This window comes from Argiope bruennichi, chromosome X1, assembly GCF_947563725.1.
Source record: "Argiope bruennichi chromosome X1, qqArgBrue1.1, whole genome shotgun sequence".
Classification (NCBI taxonomy): Eukaryota; Metazoa; Arthropoda; class Arachnida; order Araneae; family Araneidae; genus Argiope; species Argiope bruennichi.
Genome location: NC_079162.1, coordinates 125,698,406 through 125,719,486, shown reverse-complemented (window position 1 = coordinate 125,719,486; position 21,081 = coordinate 125,698,406). Strand labels below are relative to the sequence as shown.

The window sequence follows — 21,081 nt, the reverse complement described above, 5'->3', positions numbered from 1 at the left end:
TATGCTTGGTCAAAAATAATTTTAAAATGTATACTATATTTTCATATGGAGGGAATACCATACATAGAGATGAAATATAATATATTGTGGGGGGATTACCATACGTAAAGATCAAATACAGCTTATTGCGGAGTGAGTACCATACGTAGAGAAAAATACAATTTATTGAGGTAGGAACTAATTTTATAGGTACCGTAAAATCGCAATAATGAATTCTAATTTTTAATGACAGATTTTGAAAATAATTACTGGCATGAATATATTGTATATGTTTTTCATTTAAAAAACCCGCCTCTCAAATCGGATATTTGCATTTATGGCAGCACAAATACAATTTCCGATGCAATATTTTTTAAATATAATACCATAACTTTTTATTTATGCATGAAATGAGTATTTTTGAGGATGAGCTAGAAAACAGTTTTTAATAGAAATATCAGTTTACTTTTTCATGGGATTCTATGTGTAGATTTACGTCCTTGAGAACAAGGTCTAATCCCTCTGCATATCTTGTACTGTAACCATAGAAATCTATATTGCCACGTTGAGGCCAGTTGTGATAAAAGTTGTCATGTGTCAAAAACCAAGGAGCCTAGAAGTAAAAGAATTATTTATTTTTTATTTATATTATTATTATTTTAAAAATTAAGAGTTGTAAAAAAGTAAAATAATGGCAAAAAAAAGAAGAAAAAAAAAGAAAAGAATAGAAACCAGAAGAATCGACGGAATTTAGTTCATAAATGAGACTCTCACAGGAAATAACTCAAATAAATCTCAAGATACGGCAGACTAACTAAAAATACCTTCAAGGGTTTCACTGCTTGAGTTATGGCCTGGTGTTGAAAGGCGATTGGAACTTACGTACGTGTATTCTATCACTTCTTAAAGTTTATACTAGGAGTTTTCAAATACCTTGAATATCAAACATTTTTGACTTGAAAATTGCATGCAGCTATTGAGAAATTTACAGCTGTTGTTTTAATTGTGTAAATGGATGCCCTTAAGATGTATTTCTGAAAGAATTCAAACGATGACAATCTTTTTTAAATGACTGATGCAACATGATCAAATTTGTGTCTCTTGCGCCTTAAAAAAACCTCCCTGTCAAATGGCATATTTCGAAGCATAATTTGAACGATGCTCGAAAGGCAAGAAGCGCTTCATTTTCTAATTTCTTCCGATTTTACACCAGTTTTATCTGTGATTTCCAAATATGAGTCAAAATGGTGATACTTTCTAAAAATGAGCAATTTAATCTGTTTCGTGAATGAAGTAATAAGTTCACCTACTCAGTTTCTTTACGGATGATAATGATATAGTACATTTTTAAAATTCTAAATGATATGGACTTAACTGCATTTGTTATAATGTTAGTTAATGTTTATTTCTTGTTAAGAAATGGGTGCGAAAAAAAGATATTGGGAAAAGTTTTTGTATCGGTCAATGGACTGATGTCAATGGTTGTTCAGTAAGTCATGGACTGATTACTCCGACCCGTTCAAAAGCACACGGAAAAATTTGAATGACTGGACTGTAGCGACAGCAACACTAGCGGGAACTGTAGTTGAGTCCTAAGGGCCATCACCGGCCACGTTACAACCCTTCCCTAAGGAAGTACGTCCCGTCATTGATGGGAGGCGCCAGACCCCATGGTGTATGTACCCACAGGGAATGGCGAGAACCAATTACCATGCCTGAAGCTTCTCATCCTCAATTACGAGGTGCCACCCGGGGGATTTTTTTTTTTGTATCGATATAAATTTTTAGAAAAGGAAGGATCATAATTGAAGTAGTTTTGGGTTGTGGAGTGCTGAATACTTTTTTATCATTATAAATCTTTCTAGCAACTATCAAAGAGAAATTTTTTAAAAAATTGGTTAAATCTACTTTGCTGAAAGAAATTTTATTCGATAAAAAAATTGAAACTTAATTGTTACTTTAGTGCTGAATAACCAATAATAATAAGTAAAATGAAGCCGGAAACTTACTTCGGATTTTAATCTACAATATTCATCCAATCTTTCTATAGATATAATCTTGTTTTCTAATTCCGAGTTTGTTCGAACGAACCACATCAAAGCATCTGTAACCTTTAAAAGACCAGTATGATAAATTTAGAAAAAAATAATAATTAAATATTTTGAAATTTCAAAATTTGTTCAGTCAAAATTTTTAATTCAAATTTTTCAAAATTTCAAAATTTGTACAATCAAAATTTCTAATTCAAAATTTTTTAAATCTTAAAATTAACGTTGTAAATATTAATGGAAGAAAATTTGTGAATTTTTATCATCAAAAGCCTTTACTCACCGATAAAGCATACGTTATCATCAAGGCAACCACCGCTGGTCCCAAAGTATATCTTGCTTGGATCGCTAATAATGTAGCTATCAAAACTATCAGACATCCAAGCAGATCCAACCAAAATTGTAACCATCTAAATCAGAAAACATCAAACGAGTCATTTTTAAATTCATGAATGCATAATATGCATGAAAAGTTTTTCAACACAATGAGTAACTATAAATAACACATTACAGAAAATCTAGCTCTTTACTTTTTGATTAAAAAAAATATTGCAAATGTATCTTATGTAAATGTAAAATCTCTTTCTATATATGTATTGCTTGTTTTCAAATCTTTGTTGGTATAATAAATTAAATAACATGGTTCTGTCATAGTCATAAATATTACTATATTAACCATTTCCTTTACTATTCCTGTGACCACATTATTTAACTCATCGCATTAAAATGAATGAATTTCTCTACATAAGAAATATAATAAAAATTCAAAATTGTGACAAATTAGAAATTTTGTTGTTTGGGTAAATATCTTATTCCGAGGATTTTAAATTATAATCTCTTAAATTAGTGTATACACATAAAACAATCTCAATCAAATGAATTAGTCTTGAGACATGGAACTATGTTTTCAAAATTCTTAATAATAACTAATAAGCTTGCTACATAATCATATAAATTTTATAATGTGCATAGTTTTACCTGTTACAAGAAATCGTGTTGAAATTGCACAACATATGAATATTTAATTTTTCTTCAAAATTTTTAGTAAATTCTTCTCGAACTTTGTAGGCGCAGATAGAAGAAACACCCTGAATGGTCTCCAAGAAATGGCTGTAAATTGGAGATCTGGTAGTAGATTCGAGTCTCATCACTTGACGATAAGTATTCAAATTGAGTCTCTAAAATTGAAATTGATATTAAAAGCATTCAAATTTGAAAAATTAATAGAACTCCAGAAAAATCGATCAATAAATACAAAATACGCTTTAACTGTTCACTATAGTCATTTCACATCTATTACTATCAATATTTAACTTCTAATGAAGTATTTTTTGGGACAAATATAATACTGAGTGTGTGCGTTGAGATATTTATTCTTTCATTACGACAATTAATTGATATTCATTCAAAAAATATCGGAAAACCATTCATTCATCTGAATGGCAGTGTGAGCTTGAAGCAACATATTATAATTCCATTATGTCCAAATCAAGTCAAATGCATTTATCATCGATGTAAAAGCAGACTATTAAATATGGAATTTAAATCTACAATTCGATAGTTTGCCGATGTAGAAACAATTCTATACTCCTGTCTCATGAAGTTTCAATGCTTCGATAAAGAATTGTTGCGCACACATCGAGATAAATTACCCATAAATAAGTTGAAATAACCAATGTTATCTTTCTCAAAATTAATTGAAAGTTTGAATTGTTTCTTAGGTCACGAATAAACACAAAATATTTTCTGATTGCAAAAATGAACGGGTTAGAAATAGGCGAGTAATAATAAATATTAATGTTTGGAATGATTAAGAATAAACAGAAAAAGTTTCACTAAGTGCTAAACTCCTTTGAATTACAATTTTCTTTTTAAACCACAAATCAATTTTGATCAATTTCTTGAAAAAGTTTAAGTTGAGTATAATCCAAATAAATTTTAAATTTTGAAAATGAAGGGGCACATATTCTTGTTTTAGATCTAATGTAAAAAATTTAATTATGAAATCAAATTATTAAAATAAACAAACAACGAACAGTACTGTCTTCTTCGCGATAATTATTTGAACGAATAGCGTCCGTAGCGAGTTTGAATTCAATCAACTATATATAATACAGCATAAATTAATGAAACATGAAATGAGATTTATGTCTTACTTGAATGATGTAATAAGCGACTCCGATCGGTAGAAGAATGACAAGAAATATTGGAGTGTTCATTCCTATGACAATGAACGATGCTAAAGAATACAGCAAGCAATGGAACCATGCATCTAAAATGGGATATATCTGAATATCCATGATGTCCATGTCTGTACTAAATCTAGATTTAAAAACATAATTAAACTTCAATATCAGAATGAAATTTTGATTGAAAACGGTACATTAGAAGTAATTTTTATTGACTGCTAAGCCGTTATTTACACAATTTTTCTAAATCAGTTTTAAGATGACTCTAAATTGATAGCTCTTGTATCTGTTTGAGTAAAACATAACATTCTTGTTGTCCGTTAAATTTTTAATTTATATGGGAATGAAAGTAACAGATCACACGCAATAAAAGTGTTATTAAGTGATTTCTAATATATATATCATGGATTTATTATGTGCATATATATAATCTTCTACTGCCGTCTGTAATGCTGGATGGGGTTAAAAATATCTCCTCTCCATTTTGGTCTGTGTCACTATCGGATGCGAAATCCTAATTTTTGTTTTGGAGTTTCGCACCTGAGACAGTTTTTTTTTCTTTTTAATATGTAAATTGATTGTTTTATCGGCGTGTGAAGCATGAATAAATAGCAAAAGTCAATGAGCTGAGATCAGCAATATTTATTAGATATTGATTCATTATATTCTCCCTTCACAGACTAACGCTTGTATTAACTTTCAGCAAAGCATTTTTTTTAGTGGATTACTATTTGTTACACTTCGAATTTGTTTTGATTTGAGTATTCGTTAACATTATAAATAGAGAAGATCCTATCATAAGGAAACAAATGTTATTATGTATTTACATCTAAAGTGTCTTGTAAATAATATTTTTTTTTTCTTAAGCTCTCTGCTAACGTTCATCATATTTTCTACTACAACTTTCGTTAGTTTTCTCGTGATAATAAGATCTGAGATATTGCTAACAAGATTAAACCCCTTTCTAGACAGGCACATGTTCCAATAATTAACAAAAAAAATATATAAATGACATAAAAACGAATAAGCGACTTTTTTTTTTCTTTGAAAATTGCATGTTATTTGGATGCAATATTACTCATAACAAATACCTTTTCCAACTTAATAGAAATTGTAAATTATTATAAAAAAATGGTCATAACTTAGGTATTCATTCTTCCGTCATACAATTCGAAATAAGATTAACATTACAATTCACGTGTGTATTTTATGATTTTTGGAATATATCAGTATGCAATAAATGCAGCCAAAATTGTTGTTTAAATACTGAATGCTTTCATTTTTTGATGTTTCTAAGAATATATTATAAAAATATATGAAGCTTTATTTTGTATTCTGTTTAAAAGAAATGAATTTCATTTATTTATTTATTTGGTTAAATAAATAAGTTAAATAGAGAATAAATACTTCAACACATACTAAAATGTATAACCCCATTGACCACAAGCGTAAATGATCATTTAATCCACACAAGAACATTTTGCATTTCTGTGGAAATTATTTTGTGGCTTAATAAAATAAAAAAGTCATTCACTTTCATTTAGAATGGGATTTCTTTAATTTCTATGAGAAATTCCATTTCAGAAAAGAAATATTTTCTCATCCCATCTTTCGTCTGAAAAAGCTTTATTGGGATTGAAATATTTGAAAATAATTAAAAAACAAAGTGTTAATTGATAATAATTTAATGACGTTCATTTTAGAATAATTATTCAGTAAATTTTCAATGAAATGTTTCAAAACAATATAAGTTTCTAAAACAATTTTAGTAGAAAAAAACATTGAAAAATATGTAAGATTCTGTGAAAATGTTCGCGTACACAACATTATACAACTCGACTATTTTCGGAGCCGTCACTGAGAGCTTAGGAAGTTTTGTTTTAGATTATAAGATGACAATTTATATAAGCTAACTTATTTTTAGAGCAAAAGAAAAGAAATGAATGAGAAGTTGCAGTTTTAGAAACTAAGGGATTCTGATTTATATCTTCCTCTTTTTTATATTAATTTATAAAATTTGCAAGGATAATGCATTGACTTTGCATTTAAGAATGAGTCCAATGATTCATTTTGTTTACAATATTATGTAACTCGACCACTCTGGGCCGTCACTCAAAGCTTAGGAAGTTTTGTTTTAGATTATAAGATGACAACTTATGTAAACTAATTTATTTTTATAGCAGAGGAAAAGAATTGTATAAAAGGCTTCAGTTTTAGAAAATAAAAAAATTGTGATTTAATCTTCCTCTTTTTTATATTAATTTATGAATTTTTCAAGGATAATGCATTGACTTTACACTTAAGAATGAATCCGACAATTCATTCATAAAGAATCCGACAGAAGTGATAATTCTTGTAACCATCAGTATTTTTCAACTACGGGTCATCATCCTAAATGATATCATAAAAATGTAGATATTTGATAGATTCTTTGATTGTAGCAAGAAAAAAATTATTCGAAAGGTCAGCTTGATTTAGAACACTTAATTGAATTTTCACATATAGATATTTGTTGCTAATTTTGATTTTTATTTGTCTACTATATAAATAAAAGTGAAAAGCGTTATTAACCAGTACGCAATAAAAATCTTAGCTTCTTCATATATTTTCTTTAAACTTAATAGCTAGTTAAATAATTATATTTCCTTAATTAAAAATTGCAACTGATATAACTATACTCCACGCAAACAAATGTTTTTGGCTCCCCTCTCTCCAAAGAGATAATAAATAAACCAAAAAATGCGCACTGAAGTGAAAAGTGGCGAAAGATAAGAGGATTTTGCAAAATATTATATATATATATTTTTTTACAAATGAGTTTTTTTTTTGTACTAAAAATATTATATTTGTATTAAAAAAAATACGCATGAGCGGTAGCATTTCATTGAGTTCTATTGCCATATATATGTATATTATTTTTTCAAATATGACGTTCATGCCAAGTATACATCAACAGTTGTTGTGATATGTGATTTAGAATTTATTTAGCCTTTAGCCGCCTTATTATCAGACAGTGATAGCATTTATTTATTTACTTCAAATTCTGTTCACAAATATTGTAGAATAAACACATTGGAACTCCCAGATATCACACTCAAGATAATTGCGATATCTCGGAAATGGGAGTCCGAATGTCTATCACCATCCACATTACAACTCCTTCCAATGGAGGTATGTCCTGATAGTAAAGTAACTTCACCCCACAACTTTATTACACTCACTAGGAAAGTTAAAACCAGTCACTGATCCGGAAATTTCTTATGCTTCAGTATTAGCTCATCAATGGTCACCCTTGATGAGGTAATACTGAAGCATAAGGAAGGTTTTAGTGGAAGTTTCTTCACAATGAAATTTTTAGTTAATGCATTTTAATAATAAAAAAACTCATGGAAATATTTTTATCCCCTTCAACGCCTTGTATAATAGCCATTGATAGAACTTTATTCTCTTATCTTTCCCTTCTTGTATGCACATGTGATGTCACGAGTGAAAGTGATTGAGTTTTAGTCTCAGAAGTCTGATTCAAATTTAATGATACCTGTTCATTATCCGTCCCATGGGCGTTTGATCGAAGAATGACATGGGCGCTCGTATAATGCTGGCCAGAAGATTTTTATGATATCTTTCTGATGCTTTAACAGTTCCATAAACAAGAATGGCACTTCCAATCACCACACTAACAGCTATAAACAAATGAAAAATAAATTAAAATATCTTCCAATATATATATTTTACCTTAAATACTTCATATAATTACCTAAAATAACTTCCCAACCAAAAGTACTTCCAATATAAGTATTTAAATTATCTTCCAATATAAGTGTAATTTTTAAAGGCGAAAATATCATCAAGACACAAAATTTAACAACGTTTTAAAAATACGATTTTATGAATATGTATACGGGGGGAGGGGGTCATAAAATAACTCTTTTTTTTTAAATCTGGAGGCATCTTTAGCTAAAACTGATGAACGGAATAAGGATATTTAGGGAGATGAATTCGAAAAACAACTGCCCGATGTAATAGATTCATAAGTTCATATACAAAGGTAAGATCAGCACATTGAAAATTACCCAAATATTGATTAATAAAAGAATATTCTCTGTCAGTTTCTTGCTGCATGTCACTCATTTCAATATCCTCTTTTTTTAACACTCGACCATTGATGAACTATACCATGATCTATTTTCTATGCGTTCTCTGTAATTTTTAATCTAAGTGGTTTTGTTACGACAGCGCCAAAATTTCTCCTGTCGGTGAATTTTATTGCATTTTTTTTTTTTTTTTATTTTTCTTTGGCTTCGACAGTCTTTTATCGTCTCGTATTTTATTGCATTCGATGAATTTAGCTTTATTCCTTTCATTAATTTATCTGCAGATCTCTCCAAACTGCGAAAATCATTTTATAAATACCTTGTAGGTCATTTTTTACAATATTTTATAAGAAAAATTTTAAGCAAAAGTCTGGCAGCACAAAGGCTTCGAATTTTACATTCAATTTTTTTTCTCAAATGCCAATTACGTATATTTATTCTGAGTCAAAATAATTTTTGAGTTTTTATTTCAGATAATTAGATTTTGTAAAAATGCCAATTAAAATTATTCATTCTAATATGAAGCGCTATTAAATGAATATACATAGAGATTAAAAAAATCCTGAAATAAACTTTAAACTTAGGCTCGAAAGTATTTATTTTTACGTTCAAATGTAATTTAATGAATAAAATATATTTAAAAAAAGTTTAATTTGAAAAGGAGATATGTGAATATTATAAGGAAAATGAAAGTAATGATTTTAAATTGGAAAAAAAAAAAAAAAAAGAAGAAGAAGAAGAAGAAAAGAAGACCAAGAAATGATTCTTTAACCCTTTTCACTCGAATATCTTCTGTCAGTCACCATTCAAAACGGTGCATCATTTTGATATTTTAAAAAAAATTTAATTGTTAAAAATACCAACAGAATTTTAAAACGATGTAGATTCATTTTTACAGGAAACTGAAATTAAAACAGTTACATGTATTTATTCTTTGGTGTAATAAACAGGTCCATGTATTAAGTGAATAATTATGCATCGAATTATCTATCCGAGTGCAAAGAGATAACAGATTAATAGTAAAATATATTTTTTTTTGTGTATGTAAAGTACTTTTAAATAAAATTTTATTGTATTTGTGAATACGTTCAGCAGCTTTGATAAAAATATTTTTCTTTTTAAAACATGGATAGTAGGAAGCACTTTTTTTTAAAAAAAAATTATATTTACTATTCATATTATCCTTCAAATAATATATTTGAAAAAATTATTTATTTTGCATGTTTTGGTCCCTTATCTATACTTATAATAAAACTCAATGTGTGTGTGTGTGTTGGCGCTCTACAGGACAGACCGTTTGACATACAGCTACCAAATTTGGTACATGTATACCTTGGAGGTTGGGAATGTGCACCTGGGGTTTCTTTTTTCGAATTTTTAATTAGAATTTTAATTATTAATTAAAAAATAACTTTCCCGCAAAAAAAATCTTCCATTTTCCCCACCGCCAACTTTTCCGCCAAAAAAATCTTCCATTATTCCCAGCGCCAAACGAGAAAGGCTTCAGTTTTTTTTTCTCCCAACAGTAATGAGGCTAGGGTTAAAATTTTTCGGCGGATTATTTCAATCGGTTCTGTTTATTTTCTTAATGTTTGATGCATTTAAAATTAAACATTGTTAATGAATCAATCTTTCAGATTCATTCTGAAGTACTTTTGAATTAAAATAAAACAGAATAAAGGAAATTAAAAAATTCTAATCCGCATAGCGTTACCCCAACTGGCGTAGAAAAAATCACGTATTTGCGTTACGTAACCGGCGAAGAAAATTCACGCATGCGCATTCTGTTCTGATTGTTGCCATGACAACGTTATCAATGGATGATTTAAATTATTTTTGGGTTAGTTGCATGCTTTTGTAAGTAAATTGTATTTATGTTAGTTATATATTTTTTGTATATGCTTATAGTTTTAAGTACATCGTTTTTTAAGTAGTTTTTTTAAAACCTGTTTTCAACCGTTTATTTTAAACGATTCGTTTTATTTTCTTAGTGTTTGATGCATTTAAATTTAAACATTGTTAATGAATCGATCTGCTCATAATGAATCTAAGAAAATTTTGTTGACCAACTCTTGAGATATTACATAAATTTAAAAAGATATTCTTTAGTGCCCATAAAGTTTAAACGCTGAGTGACTCTATTTTCAGTAATCAGATTATAAAAAAATGCTTTGTTTCAGTAAAAAATATTATTATATTAATTGAAGATAAATTCTTTCCACTTTAATTTAAAGCATAAATTCTACGGGTGCTAACAGAAAATGAGAGAGATACATATTACGTTATGACTGAAGGCCTTTATAATATTATGAATGAATTATATGATAATCAAAATTTGAAGTTTTAAAATATTTTGATGAAGAAGCTATTAAAGTAGAAATTGCATAAAATATTTAATTATTAAAATTTTAACGAACATTAAGATTGGCGAACCGGCTGGTCGCCAAAGGCGGCTAGTATATTAATATTTCGAATTTATTGTCACTGTCTGTCTTATCCTCTTATATTTGCTGGATTTCAAATAGCGAATTTCTTCATCCACAAAAATTCACATTTCATTTTCAAATGAGTTCTGCTCAGTATAGAGGAGCAAAATAGTTAGGGAATTATATTCAGACACCTGGTGTGTTGTATAAATGGATAGATTAAATTACAATTTTCAACTAATGAGATAGACACAGAAACGTATTATCAAATAAATAGACAACTGTCAAAGGCCCGAAAACGTTATTGAAAATCCAGACCATTTTCTATTTTATTTTCAAGATAATTTTAATTCCTGCTTTCATTTTATTTATTTGATATTATTTAAATTAAAATAAGCATTGTTTAAATTTCAGACTTTTTTTGTACAAATTCGCTTGTAGATTAGTTAAATTTGTCTTGAAGTTAGTTGACTAATTCATAAGTCAAATGCTAGAACAAATTTTATATTAGACTATTTATATTACGTTTAAAATATTTGGTTTTTTTTTATCATTTTACATAGAATTGCATAAACATTTAAATTTAATTTTTTTTATATGCGAGATCTGAAATCAGTTTTCTGAATCAGTGCCCATCAATAAAATGTTTTGTGATTTTAGTTTTTTTTCTTCTTCATAACATTTGTTATTTACGTACTGTTTATATAAAGATTAATTGAAAATCGATAAAAATATCTGGTTCAACAGCTGAGGAAGGCCCCCCCCCCTGAAATTTGCATGATTTATAAGGCCCTGAAAAACATAATTCGATTTAATTAACAAAATTCTGACCCACATTTCTGCTAAATTTTCTTTCCCAGTATTTTTTCGATCTCTTATTTACAGCCACTTTCATTCCGAGCCTCTACGCACTCATAATGATTTCGTTTATTTTTAGTTCCTTGTGAAAACCCGGTGATGAAATGGAGCTTCCGTTGCTTTTCTGCGGTACCTCTTCAAGGTCAGTTTCACAATTCCAAACAAAATAACTCGAGGCTTTGCCAAATTCGAGTCATAAATTTAGAAGCATTTGTGGCGTAACACTATATGTAAGGTACTAGGATAGTCTAAATATCAGATAAATTTCTTTACTCCATTTATAGTTTTTCAGCCCATTTCTTTATAGATATTGCTGCGCTCTAAATAGGCAGCGAAATCTGTAAAGAAAGCGGGGCCTGGTGGTAAGGACTTGGTTTCAGACCCAAAGAACTTCAGGTTCGAGACCCGAATCCACCGAAGAACCGTCATGCAAGCGGGTCTGGCGCACGTTAAATCCGTCGGGGCCAAACGTCCACCAGCTGGTGTGGTGTGGAAGTTTGGAGAGGGGGATGCCAGCTTAGGTGTCGTCCTCGTCATCTGATCGCGGCTCAAAATTCCGCGGTATGTCCCAGAATAGCTCTAGTGTTGCTTTAAAACGGGGCGTTAATATAACTAAGCTAAAACACGATTTAAATGAAGATAAATTCATTTTCTACGTGGCCTTCCAAAATGCTCTTCCCATACACCCGAGATAACATCTATTCTCTTTTTAGGGGCCTTAGCTGCTTTCGGTTTCCGAAAAGGATTGTCGTGACTCGATATCAGAAGTGCGCATCAAATCAAATCAGTTTAGCTTGGTGGGAAACTTTGGCTAAAGGGTGTTGCTTCAGGCGAATCTTTAACTAAAGATATGTTAAATTTATTTATATATATTTGTAATTTTTAAGAAATCAGTGGTGATACAGAAAAATGAAATTTATATTTGTTATTCATGTATCTAGAAAATACAAAGTCAGATATTGAATATGGGAAAGATTTTACATTTTCTTATACTTGGAAAGTTTCCTAAAAAGTTTGGGAAATCAATTTTTCAACCTTGGGTGATTTTTCAAGCTACGAATTGTACAATTGAAATATATATTTTTTATTGGATCTACTTTTTATTTCTATTACAACGGATAATTTAAAATCATGCAGATTTTGAAACAAAGATGGCATTACTTTGTAAATGAGTGATTGCGTCACACTCACCTTGCGCAAATCCAAGAATACCATACACAGAAAGCCCCGTTGTTGTTGAAGATTTATCCTGAGTACCGTTATGGAGACCTTGCGCAGTCCACTCACTTAACCAAATGTTTCCACCTGTCTGAGAAAAAGGCACGGCAATCACTAAAAAATCACGTTGTGGAAAATTATTATTTTTTTTAGAACATTACGTTATCCCAGCTCACTTCGCTTGCCATGCAGTTATGTATTTCTGCTAGCAGTAGGATATTATATTAATTATTAAAAGAAAATTTCATTTATCTCATCAAATTGCATAAGCTTCTGGCACTAATTACTCAAAATTAAATCACGAATTTTTGTAATAATAATTGTTAGAAAGAAGTTTGAAAACTGAAGTGTATAATTCTAAGATATTTAAGAATCAAAATTATTTACATCAGTCAGAAATCAGTCATTTAAAACTTCTTAGTATTTGCAGTTGACTATTTCTCTACTTACAGCGACAACAGTCGCCGAGTCAAAGGATTTAACTCGTGAAAAGGCCTCATAGAACTGTCTATTGTTAAGCAGGATTGTTCAGGATCAAACAATTTTTTGGAAACTTTGTCTTTGCGTTTTATATATTGTCACACTTCTTGTGTGCACCTGACCATCCCACCACCACAGAATGAAGTCAGTATCGACACATTTATTGTCATACTATTGGCTAAACGAACTTGAAACTGTTTGCGTTTGAATTTGGGTGACGCATTCTGTCAGAAATAATCAAACCATTTTGCAGAACCAATGCATTTTATCTCCATATTTTTGCATTATAATTTGGTTACAGATAATTGAATTTCATTGCTCAGATCATAGAACTTAGAGCAAAATTTCGTAATGATATTATAATGCATATTGTTTTTGAATCCAATTTATAATTAAAACTGCATGACATAATTCATTTGTTCAAACTATCTATCCCAAAAGGATTTCATTGTTCCAGCTGATGATGAGGCAATGGTTTCAGGTAAATGCTTGCTCATTTTTATCGCAAATTGTCCTGGAAATTCCGCCGAATCAAACATTTAAACAATCCAAATTTGTGAACTATTGCCAAGTGGCGATTAATAAATTCGACCCGATTTTGCCTCTACATAGGCGTTTTTCTATTATAAATCTTCATGATTATTGACTTCCAAATTTGGCTCCTTGTCAAATCAGTAAAGAAATTTCTTCAAATTGATCAACCGAGGATCAGGGAGAAAAAGTCTTTGGACATGTTAAGAAAATAAATAATTAAAATGAATGAATTAAAATATTTTGATCATTTTTGTAATAAATTTGGGAGAAATGTTCGAATAATTACTTAAAATAATTTGAAAAAGATAATGGATTCGAATATCGGATGCAGGAATTCATAAAATTTTTGGAAAAAAGTGACTGATTTTTAAAATTTTTTCAAAAATTAATAAATTATGCCAGAGATACAAAATAAGTTTTTTAGAACAACAATTTTTACTATATGATGGTACACATATTTTTTTCTACAATCATTAGAAACGATTTGGCAACTATACAATCGTTGTGATCCACTTGCGCAGAAGACAATGTTTTTTTTTTTCTTGTTTTACTATCATCACTTTCTATCTTCAACGTTCTTGACTCATACGTAATAGTCTCGAACGTATTATTTTACACTGATTAAGACAATAACTTACTTCACGCATTCTTAAGCGTCACTTTTATTTACAAATATTTCCATTATTTTAATACCACCTGTAATGTTCATATGCAAAACATCTACTTAAAGTTCCATCGCTTAAGATTATATTTATAAACAAACACAAAAAAAAAGATTATATTTATACACAAACATAGCAAAACAAAAGTTTTCTTTGAAGAAACACACTTTTATTTTACTCCAACTCGAATAGCAGAATTATGTCATTTATTAATAAACAGCACATTTTTGTAACAGATAATTTGTGCTCGTTATATAAACTATTAGGATATAACTAAATGTATATAAACTACTGAACGGAAAATTAATATTTAACTGCGTGCAAGTAGATGCATTTTTTTTTCAAATAATCTCTGAAGAAATGCCGACGAGTTTTCTTACCGAAGCTATGCAAAATTATACTCAAAATTTCGTATTGTGCAAGTTATTGGGGGTGAACACAAAGTGGGATGTCAGAAAAAAAATTAACATTTGTTTCTTTATTATATGTTGTTGAAAAAAAAAGATAGCCTTGTTTGTTCACGGGAAAGCAAGACCTTAGTTGAGGAAATTCTTCAAAAAATGAACACTTACTTCAAAAGCAACAAACAGCATATATCCGAGCATAGCGCTGAAGAACACGTGCAAACCGGCATGTTTCACATATTCCCAATAAATTTGAGCGTTCACCTAGAAATAAAAATCGTGTGTTAAAAAGTATTTGTGCAATACTCAAAATGTTAATAAATATAAGCATATTTGCCTAAAATAATGAAATCTGAAGATTTAAATGGTCCAAGAATTATGGTTTGCTTTTCGCTTTGCTAACTACTTATGGATAAGAATTGAACCCTGTATATGACAAAGCTTAAGGTACTAATTTCAAATAACTTTATGTCAGGAGGAATATGACCATACAGATCAATCAGAAAAAATCAAATTCTGAAAATGAGAAACCATCGTCCCATTCATAACATTTAGGGGAGGGGCCATTATCCTAAATAAGTCTAAAGAGTCAAAGGAATCATTAAAAGCTCGTGTCATTTTAATTGTAAAGGTAAACGTGCATGGGGAGAGGGAAATGACGCGATACCACAATGAACTGTAACTTCATATTAATTATTAATTAATTAAACCTTAGATTTTCTCTGAATTATAATGCGCATTGTAATTGCTTGGCTAATCAAAGTGTGGGATTTTAGACAAGACTTTACTTTAAATGCGCATATTATGCAGATGTAAGAGTGAAATGGGTTGTTTTAAAATATTTTAAATCTCAGGCAGGTAAAAATGAATGGCCTTACATTATGATTGTTAACGCTTTCAGAATTGAGCTACATTGACGTTTTTGTAATAAGATTAACATACCCCACCAATCTCCATTTTTTCGTCTTCTGTCAATTTATATTCATTTTCTTTACAATAATCTCCTTTTTGACTCATGGACAAATTATCCTCACTTAATGCTTGATCAAAAGAAGTTCTGGGCTCCGTCGAGAGAAATCGAGAAAAAGGTCTGTGGAAAACACAAAAATAATTTAAACAGAATTTCTACCTTAAAAAACAGCATGATTTAAAATATGTTATAAGAGATGAAACGAACCTCGAAATTTGTCGTTTACTTTCTTCGGAAGTTTTAACATTTGCAGGTTCAATCGCGGAGTTTGCTAATGGTCCCGAATGCTCTGATACCTCTGAGCAAAGAATATCTTCATTAGATGTCGTAGAATCCTGGCGAGTCCTTGAAAATAAATGAATTTGAAATACATATTAATTATTCGAGAATAAAATACAACAGAATTTACAGATTGCTTCGAAGGAATAAAACACTTTCTCTTGGTTTGGTTTAGTTATATTAACGTCCCCTTTTAAAGCAACACTAGGGCTATTTTGGGACGGATCTCGTCATTTTGAATCGCGGTCAGATGACGAGGACGACACCTGAGTTAGTACCCATCTCCAAACTTCCACACCACATTAGCGGGAGGACGTTTGGTACCGACGGATTTAACGTACACCAGACCCGCTTAAACCAGCGGTTCTTCGGTGGAATCGGGTCGAAGCCGAGACCTTACCACCGGACCACTGCGGCCCTACTTTCTCTTATTTATGTATCAAGTATTTTATATCATCCAAATTTCAGACTGCATCATAATTTAATTCACAAAATTTTAAATCGCTTTTAAAGATCTAAGCAATTTTCGAAATAAAAATAAAACATAAAATTTTAATAATCACAAAAATTCATATCGATTATCATTTTTCTCAGAAAAAAATGGCCAATCGATTATCAGATACTGATTCCATTGTCGATCAGTGTCATTAAAATTCATTAAAACTGGTGTTTCACGAATAGATCGATAGATACATTTAGAATTATATACGGTACAATAAGTTGGCGTGACAAGGCGTTACCGCACGACAGTGGGAATTTTGCGGGTTTTTTTTCGAAATATTTTAAAAATTATTACAGATATGCGAGTAATGTTTAGAATCATGATCTTTTAGCATCCTAGCTGTGCTGTCATGTAAAAATATTACTATATTACAATTCACTTTTTTTTTATTACAGCCGCATTTAAAAATTTGCAAAAAATATTTTTTCTTTTAATTTAAAAATTTATTTCGTTTACTTGTGTAGTAAAATTATATTCTTTAAATGAATAAAAAATGTGATAAATATATTATAATTTTCGAGATAACGTCAAACTTTTTTTGATTCATTTAACAATGGATGCTCCATTTTTTTTAAACTTAATGACTTTCGAAATTTTTATCAGAAGCTTACAAAAAAAAAAAAAATTGTTTGCGGCTATTTTCATGGCACACAATCGATTAAGCAAAAAAATTTTGGGCGTAATGGGAAAATTCATTGATACTAATGAATTTGCTATGCTAATTAGTCCAGTTAATGATATGTCTGTCTAAACAAAAATGTCTTCTTGAGCCATTTCCATCAAAACCAGTTTTGAGAAGATGCGATTATAAAAAGCAACGTTACAGAAGCGTCACATTTTTGTTGACGACTGAACAATTTGGGGGGATTTCGATGATTAAGCATCTTTGCTTTGCTCTCATGCAAAAATTCTATGTTGTAATTCACATTTTTTTCAAAGTTGTGTTTAAAAATTCACAGAAAGTTTAATTATTTTTATATTTGAGTTTATTTCATCATTTTATGTAGTAAGATTATGCTCTTTTACTGAGAGAAAAAAGTAAAAAAATATGTAATAGTTTCCGAGTTGTCGCCGAAAATTTATATCATTCATTAACATTGAATGCTTCATTTTTCAAAAGCTCATAATTCTAGAAATTTTTATGAAAATCTCACAACGTGAAGATACAATTATAAATACACAAGCTATAGTGGTGTCTTATTTTTTATTACCTGACGAATATTCATGTGCATTCAAGCATAGTCGTCGTGAATTTCAAACTCAGCTTAAGTGAAAAAAACACAACAACATATTTTTAGATATAACAGCCTTTTAAGGCTGAGAAATAATCATTTTAAGCTTACTTTCTAAAAAGAGAAAATTTCAAAAAATTTCAAACCTGGGAGCTCTTTTCAGATTTTCTTCCATCGTTTTTGTATTTGTATGTTCACGAACAAAACTTGTAAAAGATTCGCCACGTTTAAGCAATTCGTAATAGGACCCGATTTCAGCAATTCTCCCATCTTTCATCGTGATAATGGTGTCTACTTTATGCAGTAAGGATACATCGTGAGTAACAAGTATTCTGGTCTAGAAATGTATACACAGAGTTAAAACATTTCATGCATTTGCCTAAACCAAATAAACCAAAATAATTGTATTGAAAGAGTCAGTGTTATTTTGTCAAGTTAAAAAATATATTTTATAAACAACTAATGCATGAAATTAACACAGTAAATATAGCTTAATATGAAGACGCTTGCGTTTATATCTTGGAATTAAGATGTTAATTCCAAGATTATTATTTAAGGTTAAGTTTACTAATTATTAAGGTTAAAATTATTAAATTTTTCAAATATAAATTTTTCTCGTTAGAAGCATTTTTATTTTGCACATTCAAATCGTGAAAATAAAAATTATTGATTTCGACAAAAGATAATAAGTTTATCTTTATCAACAAAAGATATATGTTTATCTTTTGTATAATAAGTTTATCCAAAGATAAGTTTGGATATTATAATTTCTGAATAATCAACAATTACTGTGTTGTTTATATTGGATAGTAATAAAAATCAATAAAAATTTGAAACATAAAAAACTGAATTAACCCTTTCACTGCTGAACTTGCCCAATTCTATACTAGTGGATCAGTTTCCGTTTCAAACGACAGGTGAAAGATGTAAAACGAATTATCACTAAAGCTGCCATCGCTTTACAACCTGCACTTCTTGTTTGAAACAGAAACTGGCAAGCCAGTATAGAATTTGCACGGCCGGTTGGGCCGGAGGAGTATTGAAAAGGTTAAATTAAAATGATGAAATTAAAATGCTTTAAAATTTGAATAATTCGTTTTTTCTAGTAAAGAGTAGGAGAAACTCTTACTTTTCTTCTTAAAAGACCTTCGTTGCCAATGACATCGTCAAACAGAGATTTTCTCACGTGAACATCGACTGCACTGAGGGGATCGTCTAAGAGGTAAATATCTTTATCTTGGTAAACTGCTCGAGCTATGCTAATGCGTTGTTTCTGGCCTCCACTGAGATTCACACCCTGTAATCCAAATACATTTTGTGTTGTAAATAATGTTCAATAGTTGTTTGGAGAGAGTACAACAAATGTCTAACTTAAGTCTAGATCGATGCATATTAACACCATGTAATGAAACTAGAAACGAAATAAATATTACATCAATTTATACGTTCACTGACTTTAGGTCCATGACAACGTCTGTGATGATTTTTTTTTAAAAGGTCTAAATTAGAAACATCTGTGAAACCAAAACATGTCAGTTAAATGACAAAAGATTTTTTAAAAATCAGGGAAAGAACTTTTTTTTTTTTTTTTTTTTTTTGCTAAAAAAGTATAAAGAAAAAACCTTTTAGTTTAAAGTTTTAAAAAATTATTTGCTTAAATTTTTACAGATAATTTAAGAAATATATTACCTAGTTTCTGAAGTAAAAAATAAGCTATATTTCCATCTTTAAATACTGGAATTCGACTGATAAACGGCATGAAACGATTACTTTATTTAGTATTGTGAAGCATTAAAAGAACTTTAGAATATTTTAAGGGAATCGATTACTTATTCTGTAGTTCAGAAACTGCAGCACATATTGAAAAAGTATTATATCAAACTTAAACAAAAAATATGCATTAGATTTTAGTTTATCAGGTTTTTTCATTAGAAAATTCTATCAACGATTAGAATTTGACAAAATAGCATTTAAAGATGTAAAAAAGCATTAAAATGTTTATAAATGCAAATATAAAAATCAGTAAAACTCCCCAAAAAACGGAAACAAAATCCGAACTGTTTTATAGAGAAAACTATTCAAGCATTAAGAATAAATCACATTAAAAAAAAATTCACATTTTCGCAAAAAAAAAAAAAAAAAAAAAAAAAAACCTTTTTTTATCGTACTCACCTTACATACAGTATTAGCTTTAGTGCGTTGTAAAAGAACATGAATATTTCAACATTCAAATTCATATGTCGCATTCAATTCTATATAGCCTTAATTCTTGAAATTATTATGTACTTTAAAGTAATGGCTAACCTGAGAAAACGAAAATATTTAATGAACCAGTAATGACTCTGGTTCATTAAGTATTTTTATTTGGGTTTGACTTTTCTTTTTGCTTTCCGCGAACAAGCTAAGAAGCTTTATTCTTCAGAGCAACTGTGAATTTTATACAGCAAATAAAATTATTTTAGAAAATCCAACAAAAGGAAATAGAGCGGTTATTATCTGAATTTGTGCATTAATTTGCAATGAATCTTAATATAAGCTTACAGTATTTATTAGAATAAAGTGCGAGGAAGAAATGGTTTAAAATTGTAACAAACGGAACGTTGATGCATTTTTTCTTCAAAGCGAGAAAAATTTTAAAGTTTGGCGCAGAACAGTTACTAAGCTGTTAAAAAAATTCTAATTTTTTAAAATTAGATTTCAACTTTTTTCTAACTTTTTCAATTGTTTTCATTTTTCATGAAATTATGTACAATAAATAGCATTTATCAAACTTCTGTATAATTGTATTCCATCATTTTTTAAGCTTTAAACAGATGCAGTTTTACAATGGAATAATCGTAAATTAGCTTTTCTTGCTTTTTTTGTATAGAGAAGGTTTCTGCGTTGAGTAGATTAATGTACAGTGTTTCTAAAAGAAGAAATTTTGTAATTTGTTAGGAAGAAATTAGTCAAAACTTACTGACATCCTTTTTTGTGGGATAGTTCGTAAAAGCGAATCACACCGATCAATTTTTTTTTTTTTGTGGTAAATTGTGAATAAATGAAATGAACTTTCCTTATAAAACATTTTTTGATTGATGAAAAAACTGAAAGCCTCAAAGTAGTCAATAAAAGTTTCAAATTACAATTTAATTCAAATAAAATCATAACACTTACATGTCATTATCAACTTCTGAATAATGACATGCTAAATACAACAGAAAATA

The 21,081-nt window shown here is 29.5% G+C and overlaps 1 protein-coding gene across 2 annotated transcripts in view; it reads right to left on the bottom strand.

Annotated features, from left to right (window-relative positions):
- The window catches only part of LOC129958676 (multidrug resistance-associated protein 1-like), a 103,278-nt gene that overhangs the window by 23,390 nt on the left and 58,807 nt on the right, over window positions 1–21,081 (bottom strand). For both annotated transcript variants that reach the window (XM_056071317.1, XM_056071318.1), the window contains 12 exons: window positions 19,005–19,172; window positions 18,022–18,212; window positions 16,070–16,207; window positions 15,835–15,982; window positions 15,061–15,156; window positions 12,786–12,903; window positions 7,755–7,899; window positions 4,184–4,349; window positions 3,006–3,205; window positions 2,311–2,437; window positions 1,989–2,090; window positions 446–592 (listed from right to left, as the gene is read on the bottom strand). In XM_056071317.1, the coding sequence (XP_055927292.1) occupies window positions 446–592; window positions 1,989–2,090; window positions 2,311–2,437; window positions 3,006–3,205; window positions 4,184–4,349; window positions 7,755–7,899; window positions 12,786–12,903; window positions 15,061–15,156; window positions 15,835–15,982; window positions 16,070–16,207; window positions 18,022–18,212; window positions 19,005–19,172 (1,746 nt within the window). The remainder of the gene's footprint in view (window positions 1–445; window positions 593–1,988; window positions 2,091–2,310; window positions 2,438–3,005; window positions 3,206–4,183; window positions 4,350–7,754; window positions 7,900–12,785; window positions 12,904–15,060; window positions 15,157–15,834; window positions 15,983–16,069; window positions 16,208–18,021; window positions 18,213–19,004; window positions 19,173–21,081) is intronic.